The 12,991-nt window shown below is 47.1% G+C and overlaps 1 protein-coding gene across 2 annotated transcripts in view; it reads left to right on the top strand.

Annotated features, from left to right (window-relative positions):
- TTC6 (tetratricopeptide repeat domain 6) overlaps window positions 1-12,991 on the top strand; it is a 166,833-nt gene that overhangs the window by 139,897 nt on the left and 13,945 nt on the right. For both annotated transcript variants that reach the window (XM_075926901.2, XM_075926899.2), the window contains exons 24-26: window positions 785-925; window positions 1,569-1,682; window positions 3,937-4,056. In XM_075926901.2, coding sequence (XP_075783016.2) covers window positions 785-925; window positions 1,569-1,682; window positions 3,937-4,056 — 375 coding nt within the window. The remainder of the gene's footprint in view (window positions 1-784; window positions 926-1,568; window positions 1,683-3,936; window positions 4,057-12,991) is intronic.

Below are 12,991 nucleotides of genomic sequence, written 5' to 3'. Positions count from 1 at the left end.
AGTTCTGCATCTACACTGTCTTTTGCGTCTGCCCTGTCTTTTTTTTCAGTATTTATGCTGCAGCTTGCTTTGTTGGTAGAACTGGATGTAGTCTAGACACTCTTTGTTGACAGAAGCTTTGTCGACAGTATCTGTCGACCAAATTTCTGTTGACAAAAGCCTGTAGTCTAGATGTACCCTATATGTGGAAAAAAAGTGTAGATTTAATCCTCCATGGCACATAGGATCTGGTGCAAGAGGTGAAGAGGTGGAGCCCAGGGTCAGCTGGGGACTCCCCAGGTGATCCCGGGCTCCGCGCAACACTTCCCCAGAACCCGGAGTGGGAGAGCCTGGGGTCAGCAGGGAAGTCCTCAGCTGACTCCAGGCTCCTAGCGGCATGCAGTGTAGCATCCTTTGTACATTTCAAAGGAGGAATGCAGAAGTGCCTGTCGACTAGTCGAAATTCCATCCTTACTTTTAACTAGTTATCAGTCCATGAGAGGACCTTCCCTCTTATCCCATGACAACTAACTTTACTTAAGAGCCTTTGGTGAGAGACCTTGTCAAAGGCTTTTTGGAAATAAAAGATTATAAGTTATTTCTTGTTTCAATATTCATGTTGTTTTCCATTATTATAACTAAGGTACCAAGTGTTCACTTAATTTGCTTGGTTTCCTGACTACTAAGAATTTTAAGTCCTTTATGAAAAAAAATCTTAGCTTTACTCTGTGATTGCCCAAGATATTATCAAAAGGTTTTTTTTAGTATTTATGCTGCAGCATGTTTTCTGTCTTCATGTATAAAGGCATATTTAAGTCGTGCTGCTTACTATGGTAGCAAGGGAAGATACTCCAAGGCAATTCTGAATTGTAACGAGGCTATCAAAATTCATCCTGACAGTGTGAGAGCCTATCTCTACAGAGGAACTTTGAAATATCACAATAAGGTAGAGACATATTTTATCTTGGATGAAATATATGAAATATGTTTGCGGTTTACCTGGAGAAAGAGCTAAAAGCCTAGGGATCAATGCTAATCAGGTTTGCCACCAAATATAGCGTACTTCCACTTTCCCCAGCACCTTGGAAGACATTTCATGGGTGGCTCCGTGGTTCTGGAAGAGGGTGCAGTGGATTGGGTTGGCTAAGATACTTGGATTTATCTCACTTTTACTTCTCCAGTATCCATTAAGGATGCTCCCATAAATGAATTTGACCACAGGAGCAACTACAGCTCCATAATGAACTACCATCCATGTAAGGAGATGATACAAAGTGATAGATCATGGAAAAAATCAAAGAGAGGGTCAAAGAATAATATAGCTAGAGAACATTCATGATGGACTATGTAATACAAACATGGGAATGACTAAACATAAATCAATAAGGTTTAGTTATACAGTCTTGGTCCAGTCAAAATCCCATAGAAATTCCCATGAAGGGAAGATGTGAAAACTGACAAACTAATATGAGAATGTTTTCCTGTACTGATGAATAGACAGGAAATTTTTCAGTACTGTGTTCCTCAGGATAGAACATAAGATGTTTTGAATTATACAGTAATTTTATATGGAATGTTTTTATATCCAGACATACAAAAATGCCATTGACGACTTAACTAAAACTATTGACTTGGACAAAATCTGCATTTTGGCATACTACAACAGAGCAATTTGTTATCACCAAATAAAGGACTTTAAAAAGGTATTATATTCTTTTATTCAGGAGCACCTGATTATATAGTTGTTGAAAATGCTAATAAAGTGTTTCTGAACTTTAGTAGCAAGCTTTCCTTTTTATGTCAACAATCATTTACAACTGCTGTCAGCTGAAGATTGAAGCGCTTGTTTTGTGGGTATAATAAGGTGTTTGAATGAATACATGACAATAAGTGTTGTTTAATGAAGGTCAGGCTGAAAATATGGGCTTATATAACTAACATTTGTTGTGCTTATTTCAGGATGTAGTGTAGTGTAGACTTACTCATTTCTGCTATGATATGTGTATATTTTGCTTCTGGGACACCAAAAGGGATTACTATTAGTGATACTGGAGACATACCCATGCGTACCCACTCTAGCATTAGGCATCAGATGGTGGTAGTGCTTCTGTCCTCTAATTATCTGAATCTTCATTTTTAGCCCTTCTAACAGCAGAAATATGTAGTGGTTTTAATCTACAATCTTGGAGGGGAGTTCAGAAAGGGAAAGAGGGGAGAACCGAAGTAGAACAGATTAAGGCAGGAATGAGTGTTGTTAAAAGTTAAGACCGTTTCTGTCTTGTGACGTTTATGTGGTCTTGGTCCCCTGTGACCCTGACTATAACCGCTGCTCGCTCAGAGGAGCAGGATCGGGTAGTTCCACAAAACCCACTGAATTTGGAAAGAGACAGAGGGCATCTTCACAGAGGTGAGGTTTGGGACTTGGTTGTCAAAATCATCAGAGAGCCCTTTGTTTGATTACTTCCTCCTTACAGATCTTTTTGCTCCAGAACAACGATGGGCAACCAAGACTAGTGAGTGAGCCATATGAGTGACCCTCCTCCATGTCAGTGAGCTACATGCTTGAAATCCCATGATGGGCAGTCTCCAGCCTATGGGCCACTGGGGTTCCACCAGTGGCCCTCATACCCTCTCTCTGTCCCTTTCCCCCATGGCTCTTGTGCATTGGTGCACTGGAGCTCTGCACTTCCTACTCCTCTCCTTCCCTTCCAGCACTTTCTAAGCACCATAAATCTGCTGATTCATGCTCCATCCCTGCTCTGACTCATGGCATTCAAGCTCTGGGAGAGAGGGGGAGGAGTGGGGAATGAAGTTAAAATATTAAAATAAAGTTTAAACAAGACTATGGAAAAGAGCAAATTTGATACAGGAAAAAATAGCAGTTTTCTTTCTAAACATAAAATATTTATAACCTCAATGCAGACCCTATACGGCCACTTTACTGTGCTGCAACTTTCTGGATTGGGTATGAAAAAACAAAATATATCTCTTCCCCCACCTCCCCCTCTCCCAATCACAGCAAGTTCAAGTCCTTAAAGTGACAGTGTAAATGGGCTCCCAGCAGTATTAGCTATTACTTTGGAGGTGGTTTTCATAGAGTGCTGGGAGAACTCTCTCCCAGTGCTGCCCTTGCCACACTTTAAAGTGCTGCCATGGCTTCACTTTAATTTTAAAAGTGGAGACAAAGACTTAGTCTCTTTGCTATTGTATTCTGCAGATGGGGGCATATGTACATACAGAGTGAAGTATAGAAGGGAATAGACAATACAGTGAGACAAAAATAACTACTGTATTATGTTCCTTTCTGTCATTTAGGCCAATGATGAGCAACCTGTGGGGTTCCATTTGCTGCCTGCACACCCTCTGTCTGTCCTCCTCCCTCACGCACCTCTTGTGCACTTGAGCTCCGCACTTCCTACTACCTCCCTCCTCTCCCAGCACTTCCAGAGTGCCATGAGTCTGGTGAGTCATGCTACGTCCCAACTCCTCCTCCTTCCTCCCAGACCTTGAATGGCATAAATCAGCTGTTTGTGGCTATTCTGAAAGTGCTGGGAGGGAGGGAGAGCAGTAGGATGTGTGGGGCTCCAGTGCACCAGTGCACAAGAGGTGTGGGGGGAAAGGAACAGAGAGAGGGTGTGTGGGCCACCATGGGAACCCCAGTAGGCTGCAGGCCGTAGCTTGTCCACCACCGGATTTCAATCATTTAGCCCCTGAGACGAAGGAGGGCCACTCATATGGCCTGCTCAGTAGTCTTGGTTGCCCATCCCTCATTTAGGCCCTGCTCCTGTAAACATTTAAGTATGTGTTTTTAGCATTTGAGTAGTCACACTGAAATCAATAGGACTACTCAGGTATTTAAAATAAGGCATGAGTGTTTGCAGGATTGGAGTGTTAGATTGTAAGCATAAGTATCATTGTATGCTTCTTAGTAAAATTACATATTTTTAACTTTTTTAGGCTTTGAAAGACTATGGAATTCTTCTTCTTCTTGAATCGAGTAAGGAAATTGTCTTGGCAGTGTTAATTAACCGTGCATTACTCTATGTGGAACTGGAAGACTACTCTAATGCATTAGAGGTATAAAATTCTTATGCAAACAAAGTACCACACTGCATGGTTATTTTGACACATATAATTGATATGAAGAACAACATGCAAATTTAGGAATATTTCTAAGGGCAGGCCTACATTACAAAGTTAGGTTGACTTAACTACATTGCTCAGGGCTGTGAAAAATTTAATTCCCTATGCAATATAATTAAACTAACTTAAACCTGGGTGTGGATGCTGCGAGGTTGACAGAAAAATTATGTCATCAGTCTAGCTGTGACCTCTTGAAGAGGTGGATTTATTACAATGATGAAAAAACTCTTTCTGTCACTGAGGTAAGTGTCTTTGCTATTGTGGCACAGTTGCAGCCTTTCAAGTATAGATAAATCTTAAAGTGCTGACGGCCTAGTCTCATTAACACTATGGTCTCTTTATACAAATCTGGAAGTAAAGAAAGGTTTTAGCATGGACATACATGATAGTTACACTGCTTAGGAGAAACTAAATGATTTCTTTGCTTCAGTCTTCACGGCTGAGGATGTTAGGGAGATTCCCAAATCTGCACTGTCCTTTGTGGGTGATTGTAGGGGATCACCCACGTCCGTGTCCCCTATTTCCCAGTTAATGCACCCCTCTAGTCATACTTGGGGTATTCAGGTTTATTAAACTCTGTCGCCTTACAACTCCCGTAATGCGATTGGTCGCCTTTCACCCACTAGGGAAGGGGGTTTGGGCCCACCCTCGCTCCGAACCCCAACCCAGGGCCCTAAGGTCAGGACGCTAGTCCTTACCCAGCGGAGGGGGTTGAAACCCCTAAACTCCCCCGCTCTCGGGGTCCACGCCCCTGCCCTGGGCTGCTTCTTCCCCAGTCGTTGGCCGACACTAACCCAAGAACCCCGGGTTAGTACTCACCCAGGGTCTCCAGAGTTCTTACCCGTCCTGCCTCCGCAGCCAGACTCCGACTCCCCCGGGATCCGTCTTCCTCCCCTCTGGCATGGAGCCCACTTTTAAATTCCCCGCTGGACGCGGGGGGATGACGCCTCCCCCAACGTCATCACTCCACGCCGCCCCCAGGCCTCACGCCGGTGATGTCACTGCGGACGTCATCACGGCCAGCCTCCAAGTCCCACGGATGTGCTCCTCCGTGTCGCTGCTCATCCAGGGTGCCGCCGCTCCCCGCCCGGGGCTCTCTGTGGAGACGCGGGAGTTTTAGGAAGGGGCGGGGCCGCCCCGCCACACACCTTCCCCCTCAAGTCTCGCGACATACTTGCCGTGGCTTCCCTTTGGGTTTCTGCTGTACGCGACAGGCAGTCCGCATTACCGTTGGTAACCCCTGACCGATACGTCACTTGGAATTGGTACGGCTGCAGGCTGAGGTACCACCGCAATATCCGGGGATTCATGTCCTTCATATTCTGCATCCATTGCAGGGGGGTATGGTCCGTTACCACGATAAATTTATCCCCTAAAAGAAAGTACCGTAATGAGTCAATAGCCCATTTTAAGGCCAACGTCTCCTTCTCAATTGTGGCGTACCTCTTTTCTCGGGGGAAGAGTTTGCGGCTTAAATACAAAATGGGGTGTTCCCTGCCTTTCTCCTCTTGCATCAATACGGCCCCCAACCCCGTCTCCGAGGCGTCTGTTTGCAGCGTGAAAGGTTTAGTGAAGTCTGGTTGGGCCAGCACCGGGGCATGTACAGCCTGTCTTTTAGCTCTCGGAAGGCCGCGTCACACAATGGCATCCATCTTACCTTCTCGGGTTGTCCTTTCCAAATTAGATCTGTAAGAGGGGCTGCTAAAGAAGAGAAGTTATCTATAAATCGCCTATAGTATCCCGCTAGTCTGAGAAACTGGCATACCTTCCTTTTCGTGGTCGGGGGAGGGTAGTCACGCACGGCTTGCACCTTATCTACCAAGGGCTTGAGCTTCCCTCTTCCTACCGTGTACCCCAAATAAAAAACCTCCGCCTTCCCGAACTGGCATTTTTTTGGATTGGCTGTCAGCCCCGCCTGTTGTAAAGCTTCTAACACGGCCGTTATATGGTCTAGATGCCTTTCCCAGGGCTCACTGAATATTATAATATCGTCAATATACGCTGCTGCGTATTCCTGGTGGTTCCTTAGAATCTGGTTCATGAGTCTCTGGAACGTGGCTGCGGCTCCGTGCAGACCAAACAGCATATTTCTAAATTGATACAGCCCAAAGGGGGTGGCAAAGGCTGTTTTTGCCTGCGCTTCGGGGGACAACGGAATCTGCCAATACCCCTTCGTAAGATCCAGCGTCGATAAGTAAGTCGCTCTCCCGAGACAGCCCAACAACTCGTCTATGCGCGGCATGGGGTTGGCATCAAAACGGGAAATAGCATTCACCTTTCGAAAGTCTATACAGACTCTCATGGACCCATCTGTTTTTGGCACCAGTACAATGGGGCTCTGCCATTCACTATGCGTCTCACGTATTACCCCCCACTCCAGCATGGATTGGAGTTCCTCTTTCACCGTGTCCCACAGCTTCCTGGGGAGGGGGGCGTATGCTGTCTCTTACTATCTTTCCCGGCTCGGTCTTTATCTTGTGGTGTATCAAGTTGGTCTGTCCAGGTCGATTCGTCAACACTTGTTGGAATCGTTCAAGGGTGCGGTATAATTGTTCTCGTTTCGGATTCGGGAGCTCCTCCCCAATCCGTATCCCCTCTAATTTTACCTCGGGCTCCCCCCATGGCCCAAATTCTATGTCAGTCGTCCGGGGGTCAATTAAGAGGGCCTCCCGCTGGTTCCATTTCTTTAGTAAATTTACATGGTAAATTTGAGTTTCTCGTCGGTTTCCGTTCACTCGCACCTCGTAATCGACTGGCCCCACTTTCCTCACCACCTGGAAGGGTCCCTGCCAATGGGCTAATAGCTTGGAATCCCCACTCGGAAGTAATAGGAGGACTTGATAGCCCGGTTCGAACTCTCTTACTTGGGCCCTCCTGTCATAGTAAGCCCTCTGCCCTTCCTGTGCTTTCCGCAGGTTCCCTTGGGCCCAGTCCGCCAAGTCATGCAGGTTCTTCTGCAGTTTCTCTACGTATTGGGCGGCTCCCAGGGCTGGGGATACTGTCGCTTCCCACCCTTCTTTTACTAGGTTTAGGATCCCCCGAGGCCATCGTCCATATAGTAATTCGAAGGGGGAATACCCCAGGGATGCTTGTGGTACCTTTCGTATGGCGAACATCAAGCCAGCAGCAGCTTGTCCCAGTCACGAGGGTCATCTTGAGCGAACTTTCATAACATTACTTTCAGGGTGCGGTTGAACCGTTCTACGAGTCCGTCTGTTTGGGGGTGATATACTGACATCCGTAGCTTCTTAATCTGTAAAATCCGTCATGACTTTTGAGGTTAAGTTCGTCCCTTGATCGGTTAGTAATTCTTTGGGCAAACCGACCCATGAAAATAACTTTACCAATTCTTCGGCTATCATGGGGGCTGTGGCTTTCTTTAGGGGGATGGCCTCAGGGCAGCGCGTCGCATAGTCCACGATGACTAAGACATAGCTGTGACCGCGCCCTGATTTCTCGAGGGGTCCCACCAAATCTAGAGCTACTCGCTCAAACGGGGTTCTGACGATGGGAAGGGGAACCAAAGGAGCTGGTAGCATCCTGGTCATGGAAGTTTTCTGGCACTTGGGACAGGAGGTGCAGAAGTTTTTAATTTCCTGATACACCCCAGGCCAATAGAACCGTTGCAGCACCTTCTGTTGGGTTTTTTCGGTTCCTAAGTGTCTGGCCCATGGGTGGTCATGGGCTAACTCCAAAACCTTCCACCGATAGGGCCGAGGGACCAACAGCTGACATCTCTCCTCCCCGGAAAGATCTCCTTGTAACACCCGATATAAGCAATCGTCCCTTACCTCAAACCGAGGTTCCGAGGTCCAGTTCAGCGGGCCCTCCCCTCAGTTTCCTCCTGCTCCTTGTATTTGGTCCCAGGCCGCCCTCTGGGTGGGTCTTCTCATTGTAGGGTGAGGAAATCTCCTTCATCTATCCCCAGGCGGGTGAACGCCGGCGGCCCGTCTTGCTCGGGTTCTGTGGCTGGAGGTTCCCCTCTGTCCTCCTCCCCCTGTGCTACCAACGTCCCCAATTTGGGTTCCTCGGCCTTCCTCGCAGTGCGAGCCCCTCCCCACTGTCCTAGTAGCCTTCTTAGACCTGGCCAGTCCCGCCCCAACAGAACGGGATAGGCCAATTTAGGGCCCACTGCTACTATGCACTCCTCTTCGAGCTCCCCATCCCCTATCCTTATTCGCGTTGTGGGGTAGGAATGTATGTCCCCGTGGACACACCGCAGGGGCACCGGGGGGCCTCTTGCCCGGGCTGGGTATATAAGGTCCTTCCGGACGATTGTCTGCCCGCATCCAGAGTCTAATATCGCCTCTACCTGTCTCCCGTTAACCCACAGTGTCTTCATTACCTGCGCGCGGCTCGTTTCTCCTTGGCCTGCGCCTCCGCCTCGCCTCTGTCCGAAGGTGCAATCCATAAGATGGCAATCCTTCTTATAGTGCCCCTCCTGGCCGCACTGGTAGCAGGCCCCTTTCTGGGTCCCTTCCTGAAGGGCGGTTCCCGGCCCCATTTCTGTTTCACGTCCAATACCAGCCTCGCTTGTTGGCCTGCTCCATCGAGGTGCCAATCTCCACTCCAGGAGGAGTCCTAGGGGGGCTTTCCGCCCTTCCCCACCACGTGGTAGGCCCGCGAGTTTTGGAGTGGCGACTTCACCCTTCTTGGAATCCTTCTGGGTCCCGGACGCCCCCTTCCCTTCCACTCCTTCAGCGGCCAAGAAGTGTTCCATGAGTGTTACAGCTTCTTTGAGGGTCTCCGGTAAGTGTCGTCGTACCCATTGCTGGCCTTCGACGGGGAGAATCCGCACGTACTGCTCCAACATGACTAGATCGGCCACTTGGACCCCCATCTTGTTTTCAGGCTCGAGCCACCTCATTCCGGCTTCCTTCACGCGCTGAGCTACTGCCCACGGTTGCTCTTGTGGATTGTACCGAGCTTCTCGGAATCGACGGCGGTGGGTTTCTGGGGTGACCCGTAGTTGGTCAAGGATTGCTTCCTTGACCTTGTAATAGCAGAGCGCATCACGAGCCGACATCCCCCGGTATGCGAGTTGGGCTGAACCCGATAAATAGGGAGCCAGGAGGGTAGCCCAGTGCTCCTGGGGCCATTTCGCCACCGTGGCCACCCTTTTAAAGGTAATCAGGAATGCCTCTGGGTCGTCCTCTGGCCCGAGCTTAGTTAGTCATATGGGTAATTGTGACCCAACCCCTTCTCTGTCTCCGTGGCTCCCGGTTCCACCGGCTATCATCCCGGTCGAAACTCCTTTCAGTTCCCATAGCATTTGATCCTGGCATTCTTGGAACTGGGTGAGACTCTGTTACAGCGCCTGAGTCTGCTGTTGCTGCTGCAGCTTTTGGTTCTCCACCAGCCACTCCAAGATCTTATTTACTTCCATCTTCTCCTACCAATCAGTAACACATTAATTTCACCTAACACATTCGGGGTCCCAGTTTCGGGGTCCAGTTATCCGCATTCTCCACCACGTGTAGGGGATCACCAACATCCATGCCCTCTATTTCCCAGTTAATGCACCCCTTTAGCTGTACTTGGGGTATTCAGGTTTATTAAACTCTGTCACCTTACAACTCCCGTAACGCGATTGGTCGCCTTTCACCCACTAGGGAAGGGGGTTCGGGCCCACCCTCGCTCTGAACCCCGACCCAGGGCCCTAAGGTCAGGATGCTAGTCGTTACCCAGCGGAAGGGGTTGAAACCCCTAAACTCCCCTGCTCTTGGGGTCCACGCCCCCGCCCTGGGCCGCTTCTTCCCCAGTCATTGGCTGACACTAGCCCGGGGACCCCAGGTTAGTACTCACCCAGGTTCTCCAGAGTTCTGACCCGTCCTGCTTCCACAGCCAGACTCCGACTCCCCCGGGATCCGTCTTCCTCCCCTTCGGCATGGAGCCCACTTTTAAATTCCCCACCAGACACGGGGGGATGATGCCTCCCCTGATGTCATCACTCCGCTCCGCCCCCAGGCCTCGCGCCGGTGACGTCACTGCGGACGTCATCACGGCCGGCCTCCAAGCCCCGTGGACGTGCTCCCCCGCGTCGCTGCTCATCCGGGGCGCCGCCGCTTCCCGCCCGGGGGCTCTCCGCGGCTTCCCGCCCAAGCGCAGCGCAGACCCCGCTTCCCCGTCTCCGTGGAGATACGGGAGTTTTAGGGAGGGGCGGGGCCGCCCTGCCACAGTGATGAATCTGAGGAGCTGTCCTGGATTGAAGTGTCATTAGAGAAGGTTTTAGAACAAATAGAAAAACTCAATGTTAACAAATCACCAGGACCGGATGGCATTCATCTAAAAGTACTCAAATTATCTGTGGTGTGTAACCTATCCTTTAAATTGGCTTCCATACCTAATGACTGGAAGGTAGCTAACATGACACCAATATTTAAAAAGGGCTCTAGAGGCAATCCTGGCAATTACAAACCAGTAAGTCTAACTTCAGTACCGGGCAAATTAGTCGAAACAATAGTAAAGAATAAAATTGTCAGGCACGTAGAAGAACATAATTTGTTGGACAAAAGTCAACATGGTTTCTGAAAAGGAAAATCATGTCTTATTAATCTATTAGGGTATGTTTACACTACCACCCTAGTTCAAACTAGGGTGGTTAATTTAGTCAATCGAAGTTGCAAATGAAGCCCGGGATTTAAATATCCCGGGCTTCATTTGCATCTTGCCGGGCGCCGCCATTTTTAAATCCCCAGTAGTTTGGACTCCGTGCCCGCAGCTACACGCGGCACAGAGTAGGTAGTTTGAATTAGGCTTTCTAATTCGAACTACCGTTACTCCTTGTGGACATCCTGTTTTGTAATAAGCCATAAATCTGGAGTCTTTATTAAGAATGTGACTTTTAATGTCCAGAAAAGTTCTGAATTTAAGCACACAAGCTTATCTTTTGAAGTTGTTGTGCAGGTTTCCTTTGAGAATGAAGACTGCTAAATCAGATATAGAAGTGATGGTTTGATGAAAATTGTTTACCCACTGATGATATGATTATTTTATCATTTTTCTATGTGAGTTCATTTGACAACATAGCCATTATCTGGTTTCACCCAGATAGTTCTTGTTTAGTGAACTGCATGAAGTACACCACATGAGATAGGCATTTGTAGGACCTGGGCATCTGGGAAGGTGTGTTGTGGAAAGTATAAATCATTGTAGCAGTGGAGATATGGCTCCATGTATTGTGGCAGGGTATGATGACATTTTGAGTTGAGCTATTTTGGTCGGTGAGAAGCTTACTTCTTTTGATGGATTTGGTTTAATGGCAGAAGAGACTTCAGGGATATGGACCCCATAGAGTATGGGGCTGTAATTGCTTAATGATACCCTATATGAGTGCCAGTGTGGGCAGGTAGTTGACAATTAGGGATTTGTGGTTGTGTATTGAGGTGGGTTCTCTTGCAGTGTTTGAATGGCCTGTTCCATGATGCAATCTACTTCTCTGTTGAAGTGTCCTTGTTTAGTGAAGGTGGTTTTAAATATGTTAAAATCTATATCCCAGACACTCTTTTTGGAGCACAGTCTGTAGTATGTGAGTGCTTGGCAGTAGATAAAAGTTCTATGAGTGTGTTTGAGGTGGTTACTAGATCTGTGAAGGTAAGTGTGGTGACTCACCAATGCAGGTAAGCATGTGATCAAAATTAGTAATGTGAGCAGTGTCACTGACCTCATTATAAATGTTTGCATGCTCACAGATAACCATTCAAGAGAGAGGTCTTGGAGTCATTGTGGATAGTTCTCTGAAAACATCCACTCAATGTGCAGTGGCAGTAAAAAAAAAAAAAAAAAAAAAAAAAAGGAAATGGAATGTAATGGAATGTTAGAAATAATTTAAAAAGGAATAGAGAATAAGACGGAATATCTTATTGCCTCTATATAGAACCATTGTATGCCCACATTTTGAATACTGCATGCAGATGTGGTAACCTCATCTCAAAAAAGATATATTGGCAATGGAAGTGGTTCAGAAAAGGGCAACAAAAATGATTAGGAAATTGGAATGGGTGCCATATGAAGAGAGATTAAAAAGACTGGGATTTTTCAGCTTAGAAAAGAGGAGACTAAGGGGAGATATAATAGAGGTCTATAAAATCATGACAGGTACAGAGAAAGTGAATAAGGAAAAGTTATTTACTTGTTCCCCTAACATAAGAACTAGGGGTCACCAAATAAAATTAATAGGTAGCAGGTTTAAAACAAACAAAAGGAAGTTTTTTGTCATGCAGTGCACAGGTAAACTGTGGAACTCCTTGCCAAAGGATGTTGTGAAGACCAGGACTTTAACAGGCTTCAAAAAAGAACTAGATAAATTCATGGAGGTTAGGTCTTTCAATACTTATTAACTAGAATGGGTAGGAATGGTGTTCCTAGTCTCTGTTTGTCAGGGGCTGAAAATGGATGACAGGAGAGGGATCACTTGGTGATTGCCTATTCTGTTCACTCTCTCTGGCGTATCTAGCTTTGGCCATTGCTGGAAGACAGGATACTGGGCTAGACGGACCTTTGGTCTGACCAGTGTGGCCGTTCTTAAGTTCTTATGTTCATGCTTAGGTGCTTTGGTAGTTTGGTCCAGAGCATCCAGCCCCATTTGGAGCGGGTCTTTGTTTTATAATGGTTTAGTTACACAAGTAAAAAAGAGAGGTTAGTGCTATCATAGTAAGATATTTCTGTTACATGTGTGTACATCTCATTGTAATGTCAGGCTGTGATAGTTTCTTGAATACTAAATCTCTATAGATAGTTTGACATTTATTTTTTACATCTGAGAAGCTAGAAAATACCTTCTGAACTATTTTTCCACTGAGTGCATCTGTACAAGTTTTGTGCAAAGCCAAACTGTTTCTATTGCTATATGTTGATAGGAATTAATATA

The sequence above is a fragment of the Pelodiscus sinensis genome, chromosome 5, assembly GCF_052426305.1.
Source record: "Pelodiscus sinensis isolate ZL-2025 chromosome 5, ASM5242630v1, whole genome shotgun sequence".
NCBI lineage: Eukaryota > Metazoa > Chordata > Testudines > Trionychidae > Pelodiscus > Pelodiscus sinensis.
This window is presented reverse-complemented; position numbering and strand designations above follow the sequence as displayed.